Raw genomic sequence first — 27,336 nt, 5'->3', positions numbered from 1 at the left:
GTTATCCCTATGAACAATTTCACTGGTATGAAAGGATTGGTGAAAGCTCAGCAAGAACCTTTTGTCAGTAGGTCAAATGACGGAACACAACTATCGAGTCATCTTTGACAGAGATGAATGCACTATCAGAGATAAATCCAGAAGATGTCAACTAGCAAAGGTGTCAAGGAAGGACGCTTGTACAGAATGCTAGCTACAGTATCAAAGAAGCATGCCATGTCAGCTCAACCACAACAGATGCCACTATCTGCAAAATGGCACAAGAGATATGGTCATGTTAATTTCAAGTACTTGTTAGATCTTAGGAATCAGAATATGGTAAATTGGGATTCCAAAGCTACAGTTTCTTGTAAAAGCATGCGAAGCATGCTGCTTTAGCATGACAGTAGGATGGCCTATGCAAGAGTCAATCCTTTACATTACAGAGTTTCTTGTACACCTCATGCCAGACATGCCTCAACTTTGGGATGATAGGGATGACCCACATGTTGTAGGAGAGATCGGACAAGGAAAGGGAAAAATGAGTATCACCTTGCAACAAAAAGTGAACACCTTTTGGAATGGAGAAATGGATCAAAGAATATCAAGAAGAAAAAGCTACAACAAAGGATAGAAAAGCATGGTGAAGGGCCAATAGAGGTAGGAAGTATCCCTCGAAGGTATCAGAAATGTTAACTAAATCCACCATTAATTGGTTAGAAGACGCGCTCAAAGATGCTAGCCATCGGTCGAAGAGGGGAGATTGTGATAGACAAGGAGGAGGAATTTGCACGAGGTTGTGATCTAATGGTTTGTAATCATCTTGCTTTTATTTACATTCATCTATAACCTTTTTTTATAAACTAGTGAGAATCCATAAACTTTGTAGTACCATTCATTCAAAATGCTATATTAGGAAATTTGGGATTTTTCAAATAGTTTGGGAATTCCCAATATGGTACAGAGTTTCTTGTACAACTCATGCCAGACATGCCTCAACTTTGGGATGATAGGGATGACCCACATGTTGTAGGATAGATTGGACAAGGGAAGGGAAAGCAAAAGAAAATGAGTATCACCTTGCAACAAAAAGTGAACACCTTTTGTCTTTACAATTGTGGAGAAATGGAAAAATGGATCAAACAATATCAAGAAGAAAAATCTAAAACAAAGGATAGAAAAGCATGGTGAAGGGCCAATAGAGGTAGGAAGTATTCGTCGAAGGTATCAGAAATGCTAACTAAATGCACCATTAAATAGTTAGAAGATGCTCTCAAAGCTGCTAGTCATTGGTCGAAGAGGGGAGATTATGATAGACAGGGAGGAGGAATCTGCACGAGGTTGTGATCTAAAGGTATGTAATCATCTTGCTTTTAATTACAATCATCTATAACCTTTTGTATAAACTAACAAGAATCCATAACCTTTGCAGTACCATTCATTCAAAACACTCTATTACGGAATTTGGGATTTTTAAAATAGTTTGGGAATTCCCAATATGGATAAGATTTGGCCACATGATCAAATCTCAATCTCTTACTTGCAAGTGAAATCTTCCCTAAACACTATATTAGGGAATCCTCCCAAGTCCGACTTTCGACTGCGGGGTTAAGATTTAGCCACATGGTCAAATCTTATTCCTTATTTGAAAGTGGGACTTGGAAGATTCCTAATATAATGTTTCAATGCAATGTGGGCATATGGTAATCACTACCGAGTAGAGAAATTTGATGCAAGGTGCAACACATTTGATTGAGGAGTCATGGCAAAATTTTCGCAAGAGAGTAGAGCTAGTGTGAGGGATACAAATCTCATCATAGGAGAAATGGATACTATTGGAACCATACAATATATTTTGTAAGTGAATTTTACTAAATTCCAAGTATTTATATTTGATGTGAAATTGTTCAAAATCATATGCAGAGGTGCTCAAGCTACAACCAAGAAGGATCCAAGTCAGTTCTTTTCCATTGAGTCAACACAAAATTTTGTGCTACCCACGCGCTGCAAGCAAGCAAGCATTTTCTCATATGGGTATCATTTTCCATTCAACTTCATTAGAGCTTGCATGGACATAGCATGGATTTTTGTTTAGGTGGTCTTTCAACCCGATCCTTGTGGACAACCAGTGGTGGTTTGTGATTCAAGTTTCACCTGGAAACTGACATGTATTTGAAGACAAAGTAGGGAATGAAATGGAAGATGAAGTAATAGATGGGTTGGAATCTAGCACTTTCAACACCCCTTCTACTACAGTTTTGGAAAATGAAAATAGTTGAGTTCCTCAGAGGTTTCTCAGATACTGATTTTGGAGGCCGTGATCTACATGCTGAAGATGTATCAGACCTAGCCATGGGGATGATCGAGAGGATGAGCATCAATCTCACAATGAAGATTCCAACGATGCTTCAAATGATTAAAGAACGAAGAAGAACATTGATTCAATATATTTCAGTTTGTGAAAAAAACTGAATTTGATTTAATTTATGCAAGATTCATGTTAGAATATCGATGTTTTGTTTACACTGTGTATTTTTCCAGAAGCAGTTTTGACAAAAATATCGACGCTACGTATTATTTCAAAAGCATTTTTTACGAAAATATCAACGCTCTTTCCAACATACAACGCTAATAACAATTCTAATATTGTTGAAAATATGAACATAACATCTTTCTAGCTCTAATATTGATGAAAGGCTCTTGCACACTAGAGGCCCTCTAGACGACTAATTGGAGGGAGTCGTGAGCTTCTAATTGAAGAAAAAATTTAAGGGAGAAAGGGGATATAGGAAAAGTGAAAACTAGTACCCTCATCCATTTTACCAAGATGGCTAGTAGTCTAGATGCAAACATTGATCCAGCCCAAGTTACAGGGAGGGCACAAATTCAACTATGTACAGCATATGCTGACATGTGCTCTCACACAGTGTAGTTTCTATTCAAAGCACTACCCATGCATGAACCAATGGGGCAAGGGAGGGAAGGGAAAGTTTTATCGGGTACAAGCTATGGGTGTCCCAGGTACTAGACCAACATCGTGGTACGCTGGCTAAAGAAGTAACAGAGGTGATGCCCATGATCATGCATCACTAAAGAACGAGCTAGCAATGAGAATGGTCCATAGAGCTGTCTGTCGGATAATATGATACTCGCACACCCAAGAGATTTGGGTTATCAGTTAGGTTTTCAATGGAGGTAGTGTGTACAACATGCTAATGTGACTCCCAGAGCTTTATGGAAGATATGTGAAATGGGTTAAAACTATACATCCAAGCGAAGAACCTCGCTTTCATGGGAAGTCTCTGCTCACCAAGTTGTGCACACGGTTGTTCTGCCAACATGCTTTGTCTATTGCTACTACTGTTGCAAAAATATATCCTCAGATAGATCTGCACGCAACCAACTACATGTTGGATCTCACATGGATGACGATTTGATACGAGTAGGATTCATTGATTCGGAAGAATCCTACACTAGGCTGAAAATAAGTATCAGCAGGATCCATCCCAAGCTCCTCCTAGAGCGTTTTACTGGTTTGGATTGGAGATGTATGTCAACCCAAATGCAAGTCCAAATCCCAAGGGGCAATGGAAACTAAGATCATATTAATTTCTTGTGGGTGGGCCATTTAAGAAAATGGCCAGCTTTCTCATAGATACTGCAGGAGCTTTTGGTGACAACTCGTTGTGGTCAAACTCTTGCTTGGTTCATCAAATTATGCTATGCAATATTGATTCAAAAGACGGAGTTACTACGGGAGAGATCTTGGCAAAACTGCATAGTCACAATGTAAACGACGATGTGGCAATGCGACCCATCATACATTTGGATATTTGAAGTTGCTTTAAGATGTATCTTCAATTCTTGGTAATATTGTCGGATTGAGGTTATGCATTTGACTGTAAGAGCTTGACTATTTTATTTTACAGTCAGGGCAAAATCAAAGATCTTTCTAGGGCTTAAGTAAAGTCATTATAGGTCACCAGTAATCCGTGACTTAAAACTTGAATGCCCCTTGAAGGATGCCTCTCATAAGCCCTAAGAGGGATTCTCTAAAAATTAGAAAGGTTGTTGGTTAAGCCTAATGCTCGAATGAAATGAGCATATAGGATTAAGTAATTCCCTTTCAAGGGCTTAACCAAGCTACCCTTCAAGGCATTCAACAATAAGTTCCAAGACTACCATTAAAGGGCATCTGCAACAACTACAATTTAATCCCAATCATGACCTCTTGGTATCAAATGTACATCTACACTGATATGACCCAATGAAGTCTTTGCTTAATTTTCTCTAAAGGCCTTTTGGAAAGCCCTATGATGGTCATTTGTTTAAGTCCTTAATAGGGAATTACTTAAGCCCTTTTATGGGCAGAAAAGTTTAGCAAAAGGGGATCCCAAGAGGCCATGATATGCCGCCTCCTGGGAGCTCCCTTTGCTCATTTTTTTCCCCCGTTGATAAGGCTTAAGCAAAGCCCTTTCTAGGGCTTAGACAAATCCCTTCATAGGGCTTCAATGATGCCCATCACATAGGACTTACAGTGCAAAAGCAATCCCTATCATAGTTTAAAGCCATGCCTCAATATTGAAGATCTCCACACTACCATATCTTTGAAGCTCTCCGCATTGCCATATCAATGTTCTTGATCATGGTTCGACTGGCCGTCCAACATAAATCCAAAATCCTTGAGAATTTCTATTTGTTGCTTGAAGGGCATTCGTTAGCAAAAACAAAATGTATGCTTCATAGGGCCCATATAATGGCCATTGCATGCTGCAGCAATGCCCTTCATAAGCCCCAGATTATCCCTAATAGGAATGAACAGTGAACCAATTTTCTTTTAATGTTGATAGTAATGGTTGCTTCGCATTTCCTAGGAATGGCATTTTCATCTCCAATATTGTAAGGCTAATCTAGACCTTACAATATTGTAAGGCTAATCTAGGAATGGCATTTTCATCTCCAATATTGTAAGGCTAATCTAGACCTCTCTTTTTTTTGTGCTGCTGACAGGTGTCTCCATTGCTTGGTCAGTAATAAACGAGCAATACTTTGACCCTATGAAGGACCTTTTTGGTGTGGCAATGCTTGTTTCATTCTCTACTTTTCTTATTTCTATTCTATGCTAATTGCAATATGCTAATTGCAATGTACATAAGTTAAATTTTTGCTTTGCTTTTGTTCATATTTGTCATTCTTGTATGGGGATGGATATTGGGGAAAGTAAGACTCCTCCCTCCAAGACAACTGGGAAGAACAAAGAGAAAGTTGAATCACCTCCAAAGAGAAGAGGAGAAAAAAGGAAGCCTCCTGTTCTTAGGAGGGGGACCAGGGTGGGGATAGATTAGAGAGGATATTCGTACAAACATATAGGGCACATCTATAGATGTACATGATGTAGGCGAAGGGGGAGATGAGACCGACTCAGTCGTCGATGACATTAGCTTGGACCTTGTGAATAGGGGGGACATCATTTCTAGGTGTAGGCCTCTTAATTCAAATGAGTGCCCCATAGTCCCTTGTGCCAGACTCATGACATATGCTAGACATAAGGGTTTTAGAAGCGATGTTGCACTTAAGAGTGCATTCCAATATGAGGGATAACTCCTAGAGAAGGATGCCTTTATTTGTTTCTATTTGCATTGGGTGTGAAGAGGAGATTGAAGTTACCTATCGTGGTCACTGATGTGGAGGGACATGGATGAGCTATTCAAAAAATAATTATGATTTGCAGTACCTTTCTCGTAAGATGTTCTATGTGGGAGGGCAACCATAGAACCATGGGATGGAGGTCAGTGATTGATGAGTCATACAAAGAGACTAGGGCATGACATATCCGAGTCTAGTGAGAGAGTAGGCCACGACATATCCGAGTCATGTGCACTTTAATTGACCCTCAAAAGACTAGTGAAATTTCCCTTCTTGCAAGCCTCCAACCCATTAATTCGTAAGACTATTCTCACCTTTCCCTTTGTTGTCGATGTTTTCTTTCATTTTGTTGACTCATTTTTTATTTTGAAGTTTTATGTTTGTAGATTGAATAAGCATGCAGTGACTAAGTCCAACTCTAGGGCATACTCATAAAGGCTAATAACATTTGTGAGTGTGATGTCCAAGGTTTCATGAGCTCTCTATCATTCCAAGAATGTCAAGTGATAAACAATGCAAGAAATAGGGGGGTCAAAGGGAGTGTGGTCTAGTACCCTTTAAGGAGAGGGTATTTTTCTCAACTTCTATTTCAAATGCTCTCAATGTCCTTGCCTTTTTTAATTTATTTCTTTTCTTGGAATATAGGCTCATGAACTGGGTCTCTTTGTATATTTTAACATTCTACTTGCTTTGTCAATGGCTTGCAAGTTGAGCTAAACACAAACATCAAGAAAGTTCTTGAGAGGATTAAAGCTACAATTCGAGTAGAGGAGAGAGTGGTTGTTGAGAAGAAAGAGATTGATGTCAAAGGAAAATCAGATGAGTAGGCTAAATATACTCTTTCCTTGGCAATTGAATATAATAGATAATTAAGAAGTTTAAGTGTCCTTACACTTAAGTTAATATCATGCTGTTGCAATGTTTTACGAAGTTAATATCATGCTATTGCAATGTTTTACGAGCGCAAGACTGTCGGTTATTTGCACTACTTCCATACTATACTCTTAGTCAATATTATGATTATATAAAATTGGAGGGAAGAAAGCACAAGTTTACATGACTGAAGATACAAGAGTCTAGTGAACTATAAGGTGTCACAAAGGCTGAAAACCTAACCGCCAAGAAGACAGAACTCGATCGAGCAGCTCATCCGGTTGTCTTTTTTATTTTTGGTTCTATCCACCCATCAATTCAATCCTTTCAAAGGTTTACCATTTTTAGGAATGTATTACCAAAATAATGTCTTACCAGAAAAAAACAAAGAAACGCATCCTTTGGCCAGAGACCGTTGAAGTTCTTCAGCAAAAATCAATTGCAACTTTAGTTTTACACAAAGTTCCTCACAAGCATTGCTCGAACTCTAGCCTCGCTCAAACGCAGCAGCTCAATGTTTCAACTTACTCCAAATTGTGCAGGACCCGAGCTCCTTTTTGTGTTTGTCCATGTCAACATATATGCTTGGGAGCAGATGCCGGAAACCTCCCCTGTTTTATGTAAATTTATTTTGTAATTGGCGTTTTTGGGAGGTCCTATCCACTCCCACCCTGCCCTTAAGAATAAAATCCAGGAAAGTACTGCCTCCCTTTCCCTTTCTCATTTTTCTTGTTCCCAATTCCCTTTCAAGTGATTAACTGCTTGTGAAAAACAAGATAATTTTTCACTTGTCTCCTTGAAATAAATGCTATTAGAAAGTTAGCTCATAACAATATAAAAAGGCAGCATCATCATTCTATAATTTGATAGAAGGGTGAAGATTGGAACCGTAAATTACACAATTTCCAATCTTGCCTCCAAAAACTCAGCTTGCACTCATTTTTTGAAAAACATTGTTCAACCTGTTCCCAATTTCTTATGCTCAATCTGTATACATTAATCATCCTGCTCCAAAAATTGAGCTCATCACAGAGAGGTATTTCACCTGCTGCCAGTATACCCTTAAATATGCTACCAATTATTTGATAGAAAGCTTGATTATTCAGAAACCATCATACAATATTGTTCATATACAAGTAACAACTGTCTCGTTTAAATTCAAAAATTAAACAATAGAAACGTCTGCTCTCTTGGAGGATGGATCTATCATCCAGGAAACACAGAAATACCACAGATGGAAAATAGAAAGGACTCAACTACGGTGATTCCTGACTCCCGAGAGCTATATGAAAGACAGGCATCCAACGCAACACTGTAGGTTGATCCACAAATCACGAGCTAGAAATGATCAGTCTTCAGAAACAAAGACTTTAACATTAGAATGTTGCATTTTTAAACCCATTTATAGAATGCAATTTCCTGTGACAAAGACATAGAAGGGCTATCCTATGGAGTGAAATTTACAGTAGCATTGCCTCTGCATAGAAATGGATGATTCTTGAAAAGTGATAGAAAATAAAATAATGACTACAATACATCAAAAAGTATTGTTTTGATACTGTTCTTCATGCACTGTACAAGTATTAAATTAAGCAAAGAGACATAAGTGTACAAGTATTAAATTAACCAAAGAGACATAAGGAAGTGCTGACTGATTCAGCACCTGCTGGCCTCTTCATATCCACCTCCAAATGTTCAGCATGTTGTGGAATAGCAAGTGATAACGACAGGGATGCCTGGACTGGAGGCTTTGATGATACATCTGAAAACACCGCCACAGCACTTGATCTTGGACTCAAACTTTGCTGAGGTGAATCAAGCAGCTGAACAAATAAAGGAAGCACTCCGTGTTCAGGACTCTTCTCTTTCACGCAAAGTGCAAGATTGAGGTCAGGAATATTGGAAGCTTTATTTTTATTATCAGGAGCCTCTCCGGCTGAGGGGAAAAAATGAAGGCAAGAAGCAGAGGGCTCAAATGGAGTAATCGAAGGGCCGGATGAAGGATCCGTCGAATTATTCACTGGGCTAAATGAGGGGCAGTTGGTTTCTTCAGGAACGGGGTTCAATGATTGATGATGATCAAGAGACTGTTTACCTGTATTATTTGAAGATTCACCCTGCTCTGTGCGACTATTACCTAAGAAACCTTTAATTTCACCCAGTTTTTGATAGCTAGCACCGACAAAACCTGCAGGAAAGAAATCATGATAATGACCACTACGGTCAAGATCTGTCACACTCTGCACTTCCGGCAAAGCAGTCACATCATCTTCATTTCCATCCGTCTCCATAGGACTCACATTCAGATCTGCAATAGGAGTCAACCATTCCTTTGATCCCTTTGTATGTACTTTGCATAGAGAGCCACTATTACTTCCCCATTGAGAAAAATTCCCTTGATCTTCTGGAACACTATCCCTGATAGATTTGTTCTCCATTACAAGTTCATCCCTTGCTTTTGGATCACCCAATGAAACAGCAGGTGACTTTCCCTTTTGAGAAAAGCTATTCTGGCTGATATCTCTACTTTCCGCTCTTGATGGCAACCGACCTGAACCACGATCAGAGTCTGGAGAGTGGGAATATGACCTTGAATGACAAAATGGTCGATATCTGTCATGGTTTTGTTCTGACCTTGACATTGGTGACCGAGATCGAGACCGATCACGATGAACAGACGGGGACCAAGAAGGAGAACCAGAGTGAGGATAATGACGCCAATGCCTGCTCTCTCTATCACGTTCAGTGTCTGCAAGCTCATAATATCTATGCCTCCCACGATCTCTTCCCAGTGGCCTTCCCCTCTCCCGCTCTCTTTCCTTTTCTCGGTCCCTTCCTCGTTCTCTCTCTCTCCCTTTTTCCCTTTCCCTGTCCCAATCTCTCTCTCTTCTTTCCCTGTCCCTCCCCCTCTCTCTCCCCCTCTCCCGTTCCCTTCCCCTCTCCCTCTCCCGCTCCCGCTCCCGCTCCCGATCTCGATCTCGATCTCGATCCCGATGTCGCCTTTGCCGCTCTCGGTCCCTTTCCTTTTCTCTCTCACGATCCCTATCTCGCTCCCTATCTCTATAGAATCCTCTTTCCATCCTCTCTCGTTCCCAATTCCTTTCATACTTGCATTCCCGAATGCCTCTATCCTTATCCCTGTCACAGTACCTTGTCGGTGAGCGAGAGCTTGAACGAGACAATTTATGAGGAGTCCATGCCTCCCCCTGTCTTTCTCTAGGACTAGGACAGATGATCTGTGATGGTGAAGACTGCCTCAAAGAAGGCATACGTCTTGATGCCTCAAGACCACCATGCTCTTTTCTTGGCAATGCTTGCAAAGCATTATTGGATTTTGAGATACTCACAGTTATAACTTCAGTATGGATATTACCCTGGATGCAAAAATAAGTCAGCATCAGAATGTCATAAATAAACTCAGAAACCCTTCTGTGAATCTTCCAGAACTTGAGTAATAGCAGTGAAGATTTTACCTCTTCACCAATCTTGCTCACTGAGACTTGTTTCTGCGCAGAAGTTCCAAATCCAGGAGGTGAATCCAGCCCTCTGAACTCCTCCCTGCTGGAGGAAACAAGTTTTGAATGGCGTGTTTCCGTGTCTGAAACAACTTCCACTGTATTGGATCCAAGGACAGCAGACTTGACTGGCACAGAGGCTTGTTCTCTGTCATCATGCTGCTTCAAGCTTTCCTTTACAACAGCCTCTGGCTGCAAGGAAGTTTGGAATGCTGGCTGACAAGGTGTTTGTAAAGGAAGAGCAGCTTGTAGTTCGGGATGAAGGAATGGGCTACCAGCATTCGTAAGTATTTGTAATGCTCCACTCGAAGTTAGTCTTCTGAATTTTGTTCCAGCCACGTCTGAAACATCTAGTTTTTTTCCTTCCAATGTATCAATTTGCATGTCCTCCCCTCCCACCCAGGAACAAACTTCTGGCTGCAATGTTTTAGATTCAATATACCCTTCTGACTGCTTGGAGAGAATGAGCATAGGATCTGTATCTGCTTGCTTGATAGTGGGTTTTCTGTCACGAAAAACTGCCCAAAGGAACATGAAGTTGTTCCAACCTTCCAACACAACACCAAACTGTCAGAAACACAGCTTCTCTCTCTCTCTCTCTCTCTCTCTCTCTCTCTCTCTCTCTCTCCACACAAGCACATACATGCCAAAATCACGCAATGAGGTTAGAGTTCAGGTACCTTCTTATTGATTCAACATCTATATGCCAAGCAGAAAGGGAATTTTTGTATTAGGGGCAATCACAATAGAAAAGACAAACAAAGGGGATGCTCAGTCATGACAGGAGTTTCAGATAATCCTGTAGAGGCCATAATACCCATGAACTAGTGTTAAAGTTCAAGGAGGCATATATGTGCTTGTGAAGCCTCAAATGCAGACACAGAATCCAGTTGATATGACCTTGTCCTGAGAAACAAGGATGTCCTACTCCTACTCATCAAATCTATAGATTGATCAAAGTGCAGCTGCCCATTCTCTTTATGCGGATAGCCTGCTCCTGAATCTCTGCCCCAAATAGTTGTCAAGCACAAATGGTTGCTCTACAGGCCCTCTATGACTCTAGCAGACTCTCCGTCAACCTTTCCACAGCGAAGATTGTAGTCTTTAACTCATCTTACCCAGCCTTAGAATGATTTCCTTTCTTCTTCAGAGCACAGCCTCTGCCTTATAAACTACCACTCTTGCTTCCATTGTTTTTTGCTATATTGCAGCAAGAAAAGTGAAGTTGGGGAGGCATATGCTGCCCTCTCTATGAATGGAACATCAGTGTTTTGTGCACATTTTCAAACTGTCGATTTAAATGTCTTCCTTTTTTATCTATGGGAGAAGGAGAAGCCAGCTACTGTTTATGAAAGTATCATGTGGGGACCAGGTTGGATGGTCAAACTTTGCAGACTCGCATGCTCTTAATTTTTTTAAAGGAAATCCTTGGGTTCCTCCTAAGATTCTGCTGGCTGAGTTTCAGGTTACACCCCTCCAGCTAGAAGAGGCCCTTCAAATACGATTTCCATGCACAAACACTATGTGCTAGTACATCTTTGCAATGACCTTTTAGGCACTTGGCTTCTCAAATGTAGCTTACCAACTCTTCTTGTTTCTGGCCTTAACCAAAATCAGCTACACGTTCATCTTAACCAAATGATCAAAACAGGAACTCCTCCAACCACACGTAGAGAACCCCAGAATTACCCCACATTGGAAGGAAGCGTGTAACTTCTATATGGCACACTTGTTCCATCTTTGAGCTGAGGGTCTCATCATTTAACTTAGCGACCTGAGAACCCATCTTCTTTCATGCCCTTCACATTGCTCTCTGCCAGCTCCACGTGTTATTGGGACAGATGATATCTAGGAACCCCCAAAGAGTAACAGAAATGTCAGCTGTGCGACCTTTGCATCCTGGCTAAGGTCGAGTTCGGATTCCAGTTTATATTAAGATGTCCGGCGTATTGCACAATTAAGAGAGTGCCATGATGCCCCAAATTCTTTGTGCTAGTTTTCTAGCATCGAAATCAATGCAAGTGGCACTTCTATTTGCTTTTGCTTCATCATTGACAGCCTTCCCTCAGGGTCCTAGGAGAGTCAATTGCACCAAACAACTCCTACCAATGCATTGAGTCTCTCTCTCTCTCTCTCTCTCTCTCTCTCTCTCTCTCTCTCGCTATATATATATATATATATGTATGTATGTATGTATGTATAAAGTCTATACCCCTCACTTGAATGATATCTGCTGCCCTGGTCCCTCCTCAGACAACTCCAATACACACGCGCAAGGACAATACCTATGCAAGCGGCACAAAATACCACATTCTTGTTTCGTCGGAGGGAACCACATTTGCCATACAAGAGATTGTTACCGCTAGGACATACAACGCTTCACATCATCAGAGATCTCAATCATCACTTCAACTAATTGCCTACCCCTGCAAACAGGTTGTCTCCTCTTGTGTTCTGGCACCAATGCCTTGTACCTAAGAGGACATTATGTACTTTCAAGAGCTAGACACGGAGTTTGTCCACTCATTCCAGCTTGAACCATCACTTCAAACAATGGCCTACCCCTCGCAAACACATTGTCTCCTCTGCTCCGGCACCAATGCCTTGTACCTACGAGACATTAAGTACTTTCAAGAGCTAGACACGGTTCTTCGGAGATTTTCAACTTGTTCAGCTTGAACCAGCACGATGGGTTTCATGTTTTTTTTGGGTGGTTTCGGTTCCTTCCTAGCAAATGGAGAATCAATCCTACTAGCACATTTGATGTATCAATTGCTAAAGACTTCACAAAATCTCTCTCTCTCTCTCTCTCTCTCTCTCTCTCTCTCTCATATATGTACAAAATGTTTGCCCAGGTTTCTCAGAACCCCGTCCAAAAAAAATGGAAAAAAATAAGAAGCACAACTATTACATTTGTTTCTCTCCCTCTGGGAAAATTTTTGGAAAAAAAAGACGCTCAACAATGAAATTTGTCTCTCTCCCTCTGGCGAAGGAATGACAAGGCGTGGGGGTGGAACATGCACATAAATTTATATACATCACATTGCACAGCAAACAAGGTTGTATTGAAAAAATGGTCTTCCATCATAGAGAGCCATCTCTGAACACCCATGACCTTTCAATAATGCGATTTTTAAGAACCAGTTTCAAGATTTAAGAATAGAGCCACTTACACTGAGAAACAGGAGGCAATAAGTTGGAGGGAAAAATCATAAGCTCAGCATCTTCAATGTAACCCTTCAACGCTAGGTTGTATTTCATGAGCCGATCCACCAGTGGTCTATACGATCGTTCATAACTGAAAGTAAACAAAGGAGCCAATCAAGAAGATGGAAAGGAAGCTCAAGAACTGAAATGTTGGGCTAACGATGTGTGCACACTCAGCAACAGTTCACATGTAGACAGCATGCTGAATTTATGTACTTCTCAAGAGGGATGGCACTAGAGAATAGAATTAATTGAATGCAGGTGTTAAAAACTCATTTAACCTCAAAGGTCATAGACAGGAAATTGCAAATGCAGCAGTACATAAAGAAACAATCATAATCAGCAGAGAGGTGTCTGGTCAACAAATAATCTCACCTTTCTTTGTCTCTGGCAAAGAAGTAGAGAGCAATGTTGTCATTATTCGGTGGACTTTTTTGAAACTGAGCAGGCCAAGAATTGTGTTCACTACCACGGGGAAGCTCTTCTAGACGTAATGGAGACTGCAACTTTTTCGCAACCTCACGAACTTTAAACAAAGCTCGGTTTGATGGGTGTGCTTGTAGACCATGAAAACTACTCTGCAAATTCCCTTTTGCAATGACTTCAAAAGTACCCCTGCAATCGTGCAAGCTTTCATCTCTCTCTCTCTATCTCTCTCTCTCTCTCTCTCTCTCTCTCTCTTGCATGCATGCGCCAGCAAGCCAATGCATGAAAACAATTAAGATAACGAAAGAAACCAAAGAACTTTGTTGAAAAACTGCTGGATGTCGTAGATTTTCAATAATTGGAAAGACAATATTGAGACTAGTTCTGATGGGACAGTTAATAATTAAAGCAGATACAAAGCAATACAGACACACTACAAAGTACGTTTCTTCACAGAACATGGTGTACCAAGAACTTACCGCCATACATTTTGAGGTTCAGGAACCACTTTTGGAGCTTCTTCATATCCTGAGGCTAGAGGCACTGTTGGGTCCACAGAAATGCTGTTCGGTGTTCCGAGTACATTGGATACATAGGTTGCATTCCTGGTCATGGTTTGTGGATCTATAGGTGGTATGGCTGACTGCATTGCTGTAGGGTATCGTGAGCAAGTTGAACTAGCAGGAAGCACTGAACTCGTGTCAGCTTCTGTCGCCTTTTTGAAAGGTAGATTTTTGCTGCCCCCAGCTTCAGGCATGCCACTATTAGATGGGATTACAGACAACTTCCCAATTGAGTTTGCAGACCTGATAGAAGCAGCTCCCTGTGCCATGTAACTGCCAAGAACACTGGACAATTGTTGCCCTGTACTTATTCCAAGTATACCTCTCTCCACAGTATCCTGTTTAGGGATGTCAGCCTTGGCTTTTATTCCTGGAGCCATGGATTCTGGGAAAGGTATCAGAAAAGGGCCAACAATTTTTTGAGGTTGCTCTTCCTGCCCCTGTACTTCACCACCCCGATTCAAGTTCAACTTCTGAAGTTGTGGCATATTGACCTTTAAAGCTGACTCTCTGTCCATTGAAGGCTTGATAATCGTTGCAGTTTCACAAGTTGAAAACTTAGGCTTTGCATAACTTGCAGCTTCCACCAAGCCTTGTGAAGTTCTTGTGGCACTTTCAATGGTGCACGAAGCACCCTTCACAGCTCCAGCACCCTCTGAGGCTGTAGAATTGCGAATGGTACAGAATGGAGCAGAATGGCCCAATTCCTTGCATCTATAACATCTAGTACTTCCAAATGATGGCATAAAAGTTTGAGAACCCGAGGAGAGAAAAGACCTGCTTTTCGGACTGTAGCTATTCTTAATTTCCTCATCTGGAAGTGCCTTGTCCACACAAGGTGGAGGCTTCTCTTCACCAACCAGAACTGCATCAAGTTTTTCCATGTTTGGTGTGCCTTGTTGACTTGGCTGCAATACTCTGTCTCCCTCTGGGTGGCAGCTAGGAGCTGCTTCATTTGTGCAGAGACTCTTGGTTGGGGACACTGCCAGAACAGTTGACTGCTTTTTGCCTATAAAACATTGATAGTCATAGAAGCACAAGAACATAAATCAAACAACAGAGTTATTCTCTCTCTCTCTCTCTCTCTCTCTCTCTCTCTCATCCCCAGCTGCTGCTCTTCCCCTCCCTGCCCACACTTCGACCTCTGCCTGCTGCTCCCCTCCGCGCCCCTGGCTATCCAACCCTGCATCTATATCCTCCAACCTGCTCTACTCGCCTCGCCTCCATCCTCCCCCCCCCCACCTCCTTGACCTGCCTTCAGCACCCGCGCACCTCCCTGTTGAACCCACCACCCTGCTGCAACCTTCACTCAATCCTGCTACACCTGTCACCCCCTCTGCATGTCGCCCGCTTCTTGCTGCTCCACATCCCCCCCCCCCTTCCTTACTGCACCCGCTAACCCTTAGCAGCTTCTACCTCCCTTGATGCTGCTCTGCATCTCAACATCCTCAACATGAAGATGAGAGGAAGAGAGAAGTGGACATGAAGACAGAAAACAGGAAATAGAGAAACAGAAGATAGAAGCAGAAACCGGAAAACATGGGCAGTAAATCAGAAACGTAGACGTGTAGTCCACTACCACACTCTGCTTCTTAAATATGACCAGGCCCCACACGTAGCCAAGGATGCCGATAGAGAGAATGAGAAAGAAAGAGATAAACAACGGAAGAAAAAAGGACATGACAAGCCACATGGGCAGCAAGCAGAGGAGAAAGGGAAAGAAAAGAGGACCTCAACACTAAGGTGACACATAGTTGGAATCAAACCGATAGTACTGCCTTGTACAAGGATAGTATAACCTCAGCCTCTCACCCTTGTATTTCCAAATATACCCTGCCCCATCCAGAGACAGAGACAGTGGCACAGCCTTCTAGCCCTCCTAACCCCACTCCTACACCAATGGTATCCCCGCAGTTCTCTTCTTTGTCTCCTTTACCCCTTACCCAAGTGCATCCCCTCACCTCCCATACCCTTCTTGACCTCCCCACCACAGCCATGCTCTCTCTAGCTCACACCCTCCATCACCTCCAAGCCAAGAGGCGGAGTAGCAAAAAGTGGTCAAAACCCTCATCGACGAGGTTTTGACAGTCCGAAATAAAGCTACACATCTCCAAAAGGAGGTTATACACTTATCGACAGATAAACCTGACGCCGGAGATGGTAAGGCAGCGGATGAGTGCATAACCACGATGCACGGGATCGAGGCGCATACGACATGATACAACAAAGACCACACCTTGGTCATATGCTTCAAGGACACAGGATCGCTTGGGAGCAATGTGCACGTGCAAAACTCTTCGAGATTCACCCACAGGCCCACAGTACTTACAGGTGCGGGAGAGATTTCAACAAATCCTCTATCCACGGGCACATAGATTGCTGAGCACCAGGCAAGAAGTTCTAGAGCAGGTTCATGATGCCAATCCTTAGGGTCATCATCACCCACTTGCACGTACCTATTGTGCACATGTACTGGTCTCTTGTAGCTTCTGTTTTTGTGCACATGCACTTACCTCTTGTAACTCCTGATTTTTTTTTGTAAAGCCTGTATTTGGCCTCCCAAAGGGCATTAGAATCATCATCATCATCTCCAGCCACTCTCTCTCTCTCTCTCTTTATTGTAAAGCCTGTATTTGGCCTCCCAAAGGGCATTAGAATCATCATCATCATCTCCAGCCTCTCTCTCTCTCTCTCTCTCTCCCCCATACAAGAACATGCAAATAAAGCACAAGGCTGCAAGCCTTAAATTCTATCACATAGCAGGGACTAGCTACTATGGAATCCCCTCTGGGAAAGGCACATACGTGTCACAAAAGAAAAGGACTAAGAAGCAACAATAGTTATGAAAGTGTTCAATCTCCGTCAATTTAAACTGACAGGTAGCAAGAATCTACCTGCATTTACCACAGGCACCTCGGGACAAGAATCCACGCTCGCTTTCTCTGCTGTTATTACCGTTACCATACTCAAAGTCTTTGGTACATCTGCTTTAAGAGCATTCGTATTCTCTTGTTCAGCACTGCCATTCTCAGATTCTTGCACATGTGTAGTAAGGTTGGGATTATGACTATTCTGCTGAATATGCTCATATACAAAGTTGTCAGGCAAATCAACACCAGCAGATATTGCCTCACCCTTTGAAGATAGTTCCGTGTCATGTAGCATACTTGAAGTTTCAAGAGATATCTGGTTACCCAAATGGCTTACACCATGGGAAGGTAGAGGATTACAAACATTGCTTGTATCCAGTAAAGTTATTGATTCACTTCCTTCCAATGCTTTACTTTTATGGTCTGGTGTGCTATTAGAAGGTTCTTTGAACTTGCTTTGAACTGCTTTTTCCAGACCTACATCAGAACACATTGCCTTCAAACCAGGCGATCTTAGACTATCGGCCTGTGATTTGTTCTCCAAACTACTTGCTCCGGTACCTTTCGGTATCCTGAAGGATGTCAATTTGCTCATTGTTCTAATATTGACCAATGGTGCTTGTCCTCCTGATAACCCCTCTTTAGCCAACCCTTGCATACCAGTCTCGACAGTTTCTTTAAAGCTCCTACTGTTTATCTGCAGCTTTGAAGAAAAGTTGGATTTTGAAGGAAGTAGAAAAGAAGGCAGCCCATCACTGGACTTCAACGACCCTGAGTTTTTGAGACCCGGAGATACGATCACAGACGTGCCTATAGAGGCCTTATTTGTTTGGATACTCGCACTTGCTTTTGTACCATTTCCATTTGCTGAAGAGCCACTGACGTTGCTCGGAGTTGTGTAACGGCCCTTAGACATCTGCCCAGAGTGATTTATGCTCATGCGCAGGGGATGCAAGCTAGATAAGGCACCTGAAAGGAGCAATTTTCCAGTCCCACGTGAACCTGATCCTGTGCCTTGAGGTCCCATAGCACTACCCGCTAAGGTTGCATGTGATATGAACTTCACCTTCCCTGTATCTGCAATTTTAAAAGAACCCTCCCTGGATAGAGCAGGCCTTACAGGAGCCACATTGATCACCTGAATAGATGGGACAGGGCACTCTACAGCTTGTTTTTTTTTAGCTGGTGCACCTTCACCATTATTTACTGCATGTCTCTTTGCCGGGAACTGAGATGAAGGCATACCCTTCAAAGGTCTCCTTTTCTCTGGTCCCAATTTCCTCTTCTCTAGCCGGGCTGAAAGCCTTGAACGGGCATTTCCAAAGTTGCCCTGTTTCCTGTAGCTATTCAGAGATGGAATCCTCGCTAGAAGAGGACTAGCAGGGCTCAGCTCTGAGTGTTTTGAGCCACCAGCCCTCTGTTTCATTCTGCAACCTTCACATTGCCAATATCCTTCGGGGACTTGGCCCAGCAAAGTTTGCACACAATATCTGAGCAAGTAAAACTGTATCAGAGAAAAGCATGGCTCCTGGATGCTGCTGTAGCTTAATTGATATTTTAAAATAGCAACACCTAATAGAGACTTACACATGTTCTGCTCCTTCATTGCACTCGCTACAAACAGCTAGCATGGCTTCATATCCCGGATCACCACAAATGTCACAAACTTTCACCTGGGCAGGAAACCAAGACACTTAAGAGATGCTTAAAACAAGGGCAAGCTTCGTTAGTCGCATGCCTGACACAAAAGAAGGATTGAGAGAAACGGCCATGGAGCAATCATGCAGAAGCAAGATTTAAGGGATCGGAACCACAACGGGAGGAAACAAATTTGCCAAGGAGGAAAGAAGTTTCACTTGATTTTTGTGAGAAAGTACAGGGATGTTATATGCAGCACAATGACTCTCAAATAAAGAGCGTATAAGAACTGTGACAAATAATGAATACAGAAATTAGAAAAACTGAAGCCAATAAAGGAGCGCAACAGATCTACTTTCAAGACAAGCATAATAGATAAAAACTTCATTATCTCAAGTGCAGCAGCATCTGGAACGTTAACTTGATCAATTGTAAAAGTCTAGCTAATCCATATAACAGGATATGCGCACAATATAAGGGCATGGGCATCTGCTTGAAGGCAAAAGATCTAAGTTCACAACAATAGAAAACCCAAATAGGACCACACACATCCAAGGAATCTTGCCAAGACTTACATCATCCTCAGGTGGGGTTCTCATCTTGGGAGTGACCAGAGGCGGCACATAGCTTGCCTCCTGACTCACGAGAGGATTGTCAGTGCAAACAGCACTCTGACCTAAATTTGCATTAGGTACTGTATCTTCCTTTCCAACTCCAATATTGACTACAGCTGAACCAAGGTTCCCTCCAATGGCTTCCTCAGAGGTGACTTGAAGCATGTCTGACATTGATGGCAAAACCATTTGTTCGTATATGCCAGTCAAGGATTTTGTGTCCCTCTCATCCAGCAGTTTTACTCGTGACCCTGTAGATGGCAGATGTATTCCAGAAGATGCTTGATTGGATGCCAGTACTTCACCAGTGGTGAGCACTGGCTTCACCTGTGTACTTTTCAAGTGATCCAAATTAGGAGAGATAACCCTTGATTCTATCTCCAAAGCAGTTTGACTCTGGGTAGTCATGGAACAAGCTGTCTGTACTAATATATCATGCATCGTATCCATCTGCATCTCTGCGTCATGCACTACATTTTGCGCTCTACTCTCCCTAAGTTGTTCTGGACTTGGATGAGGTTCATGTATCTGTGATGGTATAATATCTGAAGTTGCTTGGCTTTGCAGAAAGCCTGGCCCTTCACCCAAATTATGCTCTTTCAACAAGCCATCTGGACTCTCTGTAAATGGTTGTGGGTTTGTAATTATGTGTGTTGCAATCTGAACCTTGTCTGCTGAATCTATTTCTTGAGTAGAGAAGTTTGAAACTATATCACCCTTGGTCTGTATTTCGTCTTTAGGGATTTCAGTTTGGAAAGCGTACTTCCTCGACGACATTTGTTCTATAGGAAACTCTGTCAAATCTGCATTATTAACTACAAGGACACCTTCTATTGGCAGTTCTTGATTTGAGACCTCCCCGCCAGAGGTCTCTCTGGCAAGAAAACTCTGACAATCTAATCCATCTGATGGACAAGCTTCTGGTATCACATCTTTCCGCACATTGTCTTCTTTCACTGCTAGTTGTCTAACAGAACAATCAGTAACAAGAGTAGGCATTATTGTCACAATTGGTTCTGTCATAACAGATGATGCATTCAACACTCGTCTATCACCAAGATTTTGCTCGGGTCTAACAGGCATTTCTTTTGATTCCACCATCACATTCGCTGAAGCCGTCCCAGGACCACTTGCACTAACTTCAACCACTTGATCATCATTGCTTTCTTCTTGGAAATCTGAATTTATTGTGCCATTGATAAACCTAATCCCAATGGTTTTGTTTGAAATTAGTAATTCAGCCCCATTTCTGACGGACTGAACATCCTCAGTTGTTGCAGTGTTTGTAAACGCCTCTGCTACTTTATCACTGACAACTACAGCTTCAATGCTTTCCTTATTGACAGTGGAACTCTGCAATGCATCCACCTTTATTTCCTTAGCAGCACTCCTGCATGTTTCCGAGTCTGATACTCCTACCTGGGCAGCAAAGCTAGAGTGTTCAAAACTATCTGCAACCTTCTTTCGTCGTACCCCCGTCTTTCGGACAGGAGATGTGGTTGAAATCTTGCTCTCAGTGTTGGATAACTCTGGAGTTGAATCGGGGATTGTCTTTAGACAAGAGGTTTCTGGGTAAATCAAATTTGTATGCATGCCTTGTGGAGCATCTGAACCTTTTGGAGAATCTGATTGCTCTTTTGCAATGTATGGTGTCCAAATATCCTGGGATCCTTGCACATTCTCATTTGTCCTGCATACAACCATTCTTTCCTGTGCTTGTTCACAATGGGCAACATCATCTGTAGCAACTTCAGTTGAAGCCAGTTGAGATTCATCGTCAACAGCCGGAAATTGGCATTTAAAGCAAAATCGCATACTGTCTGCATCTCCCTGCATACATACAGAGAACATAATTGAGGAAAAACAAAGTTCTAAAAAGCACTGCGAGCCACCTAAAACCAAAATACTACAAAGCACTTTTTGGCCACCGGAAAATTGTCCTTTCCATGAGGGAATACTATGACGAAATAATCATGCCTCTCAGCCTACATCAGAAGATAGCAAAGCAAGTCCGCATGCTAGTCTTCGAAACTCAAAAAACCAAAAAAGTGCATGCTTTTATTTGACAATGACATACATTCACGGGGACTTCCAGGCAAAAACTGTGGTATTCCCTGCTGCCTGTTGGGCCAGAATGCAAAACAAGAAACAATATTAGTCACTTAAAACTCAAGGTGGCAACCTAGCTCCATTATTGGTGAAAAGCACTTGTTCTCTGACCAAAAATTAGCTTGACAACAAAAGGCTCTGTTGACATGTACTGACAATGAAAGTACAGGGAAAGCAGCACTTTTCACTTACAGATGCCACAATTCTGTATTTGGGTAGCGTCAAGATAATTTCTACAATTCCCACAAACCTGTGACAATAATGGCTACAATTTAAAACGCTGAAACTCTGCATTTCAAAAACACTGTGATCTCAGCAAACCAAAATCAAAAGGCTTCATTCTCCCAAATATAACTTTGAATTCGCATTGTTAAATTGAATAGAATGTCTACAATGAAGCCACATGAGGCTTGAATTAGCATTCTTAAACCAAATAGAATGTTTACAATAAAACAGCGCCGATGGAAAAGTACAGGTGTGCCTGGCATTGCACGTTTGCAGCTTATGAGGATACAAACCGAACATGAAAGAACCATGATTCCTTCAGGACAATCCACTTCTTTGTAAGCAGTACAAGTAGATGCCATTAACAATTGACTATGAAAATCAAGAAAATGGAAGGAGGAAAGAATATGCAAGAAGAGACTGAAACGAAAAAGTATGTATTCTTGCAAACAGCATCTTTAAAAAGGACACAATTAGCCGATTACCTGCAATGCTTTTAAGTCTGTTTCAGCACCCAGTTCATCAAGAGGCCCTTGCATTCGAGCTTTTCCCTCAAGGACCGCAGTCGTCTGCACGGCCAGACACTTGACCTTAGTGAACGCTTAAGCTAGACTCCAAGAAATTATGACAGACGGACATCCTGTCAGGGGAACCTGGAGACAATTAATGGATCATAAACCATCAAAAAGAGGAAATAATGTGTATACCCTTGGCTTGTTCAGCTTCGAGGTGTGTTTCAAAAGCTCAGAGATGGTTCGCTGCTTGTATCTACCCATAATGGATGCTGCAACTATGGACAGTTTCCATAAAATGGATTAGACTCCTTAGCTAAATGACATCGAGCAGGGGATGTGGCGTGCATCGAAATACGATTTTAAATCCAATCCATGGATCTTAGAGGTTTATGTATGTATACAATAGCAGGAAAAAGACCTTCACAATCTCATCGCATTTTGCGCGCCGATTTGCCGTGGCATCAGAGGTCCGTTGCTGAGAGGATCAACCTGAAGATCCAACTTCAACGACACCTAAGTTGCGCAAATTACGTGAGGGTGGGCGGATTGCAACGCATGGAAAGGCCAGTTTGAGTTCCTTGTCGAACGAACGGACTGTGACAAAGTCGTGAGATTAACCAGAAGCTTTCCGAGGCGGGGCCAAGAGCTCAAAGCAGCCAAGATGCACGTCGACGACTGTGGAACCACAGACAGGGTGAGGCGCGATTGAGGCGAACAAAAAGGCAATTTTGGAGCGAGGAAGCGTCAGAATTGGTAGTGGGGGGAAGGGATGGGACGGTTGGAGGAAGTGGGCGATTCAAAATGCTGCGGGATGAAGAGGGTGGGGAATTGGGCGGAGCCCAAAATCAGTGAAGATGATGGATGAAGCTGTGTGTGTGTGTGTGTGTGAGAGAGAGAGAGAGAGAGAGAGAGAGAGAGAGAGGGGGTGCCCCCGTTTGGGGACGACTTTGTCTACTTGAGACACACTCTGGGTTTATATATTAGAGTGATATGAATTGAAATGTAAAGACGATAGGGTTCCGTGTTGGAGTCCGCGTGCCAGTGCACATGGGCTTTGCAGCCTGTAGCACCAGACAGCAGTTTCCTTCTTGTTGTATTTTGGGCACTCAGCAGGTTCCCCAATCCCCTCTCGCATTTTTTGCAGCTGGTGAAACGGTTGCTGCTGCAGAGTGTAGATTCTAGAATCGTCAAACGAGCAGCAGGGGGCCGATGACGACTGGTATTAGCTCGTTGTCTGTCATGGCTATGGTGGTGGTGGTGATGATTTTTGTGCTGTTTTTCTGGACGTGCATTGATGAGAGATCTCGGGTGCATAGCTGAGCCGATCCGTATGTCGTAGGTGATGGGTATGAGTGATGGGAGAACTTGCCGAGCACTCTGTTCTGCTAGTCGCTGCGACTGATCCTATTCAATGAGACTGGTCCTGCTCCCTGATACGCTCTATGGAAGCCAAACTCCTGTCTCAGTGCTCTTTCTGTAAAGAAGACCAAGGGCGATTCAGTCTCCCGGAAACCAAATCAATTCTCAGTTCTCTTTTTTGTAAAGGGCAATCCAGTTGTTGAGACTGGCTCGCGCCAAAATCCCGTCTCAGTGCTCTTTCATGAAGGGCAATTCAAGCCAAATCCCGTCTTTCTGTCACGAAGATGAAGGGCCATTCAGAGCCAAAAATGCGGTCTCAATGCTCTTTCAGCGAAGAAGAGTAAAGGCAATTGAACTGCAGATCGCTATACGCATCTACTAAACGCAATTCAACTGCAGATTGCTATTACAAGCATGGGTCAAGAAATGAAGGGCAATTCAGTCTCACGAAAGCCAAAATCCAATCTCAATGGCCATTCAGCCTCAGGGAAGCCAAATCCGTTCTTTCGTGAAGAAAACGAAGGGCAATTCAATTGCAAGGTTGCTGTGTGCTGTGTTTTCTGGGTTTTCATCATGCTCCGGAGTCCAATCCCTCTCCTCGCAATCCCACGCTGCAGAAGGGAAGAGCTTCACTCTTGTAGTCTGCTCGAGAAGATACCCAAATTGCATGCAGACAGCGTTCCACCTCACCCATGGAAATTGTCTCCTTGCACCTCATTATTCCCCTTCCACAGATCGTCGCCACGTGAAGAGATTCCAGGTGCAGGCTATACCCAAGCGCAGACTCCAGGGATGATGCCAGTTTTCAGAAGATCCTCCCTGTTTCTCTTCATAAACAAAGACGCCAGCCTGCCTATCCCTGCCTAGTATTCCTCTCCACCTCCACTTGCGCGCTGCAGATTGCCTCTTCCCTACCCTCCGCGCTCGCTCTTTCACTCTTGTCCTCCCACTAATCTGCCATCTTCGCTCGTACTTTACTACTATACCCGTCCTACATCACTCGCAGTCTCCTGAGTCGTCCTCTTCAACTCCGTCACAGCCCCTATACTCTCGCTCGCTTTCACGCTGTGAAATCGCTGCTATCGCTTCCAAATTGATTCCCTGTCACACAAATGCCGAAGCCTGCAGTTGCCTCACACAGCCATGTATCGTAAGAGCGTGAATTGAACCGCATACGTGCTCGGCACAGTGCGGTATTTTTTACCGGCCATAATTGCAAAATTCCCGCTAGTAAGGGCTAGTGCACACTAGGCCACTACTGCGGAGCTGGTGGGCAGCTTGTCTCCGCACTCGTTGCATCCTCGAAGGAGCTGTTTCCGCACAGATAGATCGGGCACATGTGTGCCGGAGATTTTTGTCTTCAACGATGCACAGCGAGTGTCTCTTTTTCAACCTTGTATCCTCTCTGAACATTTGTCGATCGGATAGCTCAAATGTAATTTGAGCCGACGGATGTTATTGACAAATTTAGAAGTCATTCTTTTAGTTCAGATGTTTTTTATCATTTTTGAGAGAAATTTTTCCCAATGTGGCACTTCTTTTTAAAGGTAGAAACCCCTTTCAAGGGCATTGCAAACTTCAAATCTAGGAACACGGTGTCAAACCCATTATGTAACTTTGTTTTATCCTCAGGCTAGTATGGTAATGGCACCCACTCGTAACACAATTGCACATCCATGTTTCCATATATACATATGTTTTCATAAATACAAAGTTATAGACAATTGTGCTATTACTTCTTTCTTTGTTTCTCTATTTTGTTCAACTTCTTTCTTTCTTAAACCTCATATTTGGGAGCTTTATGAACGGCTCGTCTTTCTTTTTCAAAACCTCATTTTGAGAAGCTTTATAAACGTGACACATGTTTAGATAGACATTAAGTTGAATTTGCATTCAAATGGCCTGCCTTGGAAGCATAGTCTGAGAACATGTGGCACGACGCAGCTATGTATACAACGAGATATGCCTTGAAATAGAAATTGTTGGAAGGAACAGAAAGAAGAGAAAACTAGTGGAAAGTTGGCAGTATACAGAACCCACATGTTCATGTGACAACATGGTCATGTCGGCAGAAAGTTTGCAGCACACATAGCCACATCTTCATGTAACTACAAGTTCATGTAGGGGGAGAGTTGGCACTCCAGACCAAGGAATGTGCCCTTTCTTGGGATATTGCATTTTGTATTATAATTAGATAGCTCAATAAATAGTAGTTCAATTCTTGTATTAACCACACATTCATGTGGATAGAAAGTTGGCAAAATACAAAATCACATGTTCATGTGACAACATGGTCATGTGGGCAGAAAGTTGGCAGGACACATAGCCACATGTACATGTAACTACACAATCATGTGGGGGAAGAGTTGGCACACTTCCTCTCCAAAAATCACAAGACCAAGGAATGTGCCCTTCCTTGGAATATTGCATTTTGCACATTGCACATTGTATTTGAGATCTTGTATATAACCGCACATTCATGTCGTCACAAAGTAGGCAGTACTTGGTCTCCTTTTTGAAATCATAAGTGTTGTCTTTATTTTCAGAGGGAAAGTTAAATACTATAGAAAAAGTACCTGCTTTATGAATGTGCTTGTACGTAACAATGTGACTTGCAGTACATGCATTGAACCTGCAATGTAAATATGAAGAAGTATCACACAGTTGTAATGTGTGCCAAAAGTGCCAACGAATCTCTTCACATGAATTATGGCATGAATCCAAAATTTGAACACTAGACGTGTAAACGTATGTGTTGTCTATAGGCATGGCTCGAAGTCATGGGAGGAAGGGCGCGTGCTCTAGAAAGTGGATTGTCAAGCTCTCAAAAAGAGACCAAATTGACACAAGTCTAGTTCTCAAAAAGAGGCATGGCTCAAAGTCATGGGAGGCAGGGCGCTTGCTCTAGAAAGTGGATTGGCAAGTTCTCAGAAAGAGGCCAGATTGACACAAGTCTAGTTCTCAGAAACAGGCCAGATTGACACACAAGACAGAAATAAATGTTTTGCCTTCGAGTGGATGTCTAGTTATCATAAAGAGACTAGATTGACACAAAACTTATTCATTGTTGGGAGAAATAATGACTAAGATTTGTATCAAAGCCTTCGCATTCTTATGACGCATAGTTACCACACGAAGAACCTGTATAGAATCTCTCGTAACTTGTTTAGACATCGCAAATTCATCGTTCTGAGATCAATGGACTTCCTCCGACTTTTGAGCGACTCTAACAGTGTTAAAATCCATCACCTATGACTGTGATTCCAGCCCATGATCGTAGCTCTAGACTGAACTGCAAAACTGTGCTCTCCTGAATCTGGAAAGGTGGTGCTAGATTGCAAACTCACCTCTTCCAATTGCGACCCCACTGCCTCAGAAGAAGTATTTGTGGCATCGCTCTATTGTCAAGTACGCAATAAGAAGAGAAGGTGCCAATTGTAGAGCTGAGGATGCGTGATTGCTTGAAGGATGCATGATTGTACACAACAAAGCAACGGATGGCAGCAACAAAGCGAAGAGCCCAAGGAATCGTAAAGCAGACGATGAGCTCAGGCGGACAACTCACGAAAGGGCTGTGTTGGGAGAAGCAGGGTGCTAAGGTATAGGACCTTGGAATCTGTGTTGTAGCAAAGAGCCCAATGAATCGAAAAGCAGAGGGCTAACTTAGAGAGACAGTGTTGGAAGAAGGAGAATTCTAAAACAACCATTTCTTGAACAGAACCTAGCGTCAATTGCTTCTGCTGATTGCAGACATCGAACAAACTGATTGCTTGGGTTACATGGGAGGACTAAAGGGC

The 27,336-nt window shown here is 42.6% G+C and overlaps 1 protein-coding gene across 3 annotated transcripts; it reads right to left on the bottom strand.

Annotated features, from left to right (window-relative positions):
- Positions 1-7,912: 7,912 nt before the first annotated feature.
- LOC147896811 (uncharacterized) lies at positions 7,913-23,140 on the bottom strand. Of its 3 annotated transcripts, none has more exons than XM_087381769.1 (13): positions 22,599-23,140; positions 22,373-22,455; positions 22,151-22,234; positions 21,633-21,690; positions 21,409-21,452; positions 19,293-21,161; positions 18,667-18,752; positions 17,104-18,569; positions 14,126-15,218; positions 13,596-13,835; positions 13,187-13,311; positions 9,972-10,561; positions 7,913-9,872 (listed from the first exon to the last, which is right to left on the bottom strand). In XM_087381769.1, exons 2-13 carry the CDS (start codon positions 22,439-22,441, stop codon positions 8,121-8,123), a joined length of 7,476 nt encoding a protein of 2,491 aa, XP_087237895.1. In that variant the 5' UTR covers positions 22,442-22,455; positions 22,599-23,140; the 3' UTR covers positions 7,913-8,120. The 3 variants fall into 3 exon arrangements, with proteins under 3 accessions (XP_087237895.1, XP_087237897.1, XP_087237896.1); XM_087381771.1 differs by having other exon boundaries at positions 22,373-22,449; XM_087381770.1 differs by lacking the exon at positions 22,599-23,140 and having other exon boundaries at positions 22,373-22,572.
- Positions 23,141-27,336: the final 4,196 nt, after the last annotated feature.

Source organism: Dipteris shenzhenensis, chromosome 11 (genome assembly GCF_047967505.1).
Source record: "Dipteris shenzhenensis isolate YYH24624 ecotype China chromosome 11, Dip_SZ_1.0, whole genome shotgun sequence".
NCBI lineage: Eukaryota > Viridiplantae > Streptophyta > Polypodiopsida > Gleicheniales > Dipteridaceae > Dipteris > Dipteris shenzhenensis.
The sequence above is the reverse complement of the archived record's forward strand: the minus strand, read 5'-3'. Positions and strand labels throughout refer to the sequence as shown.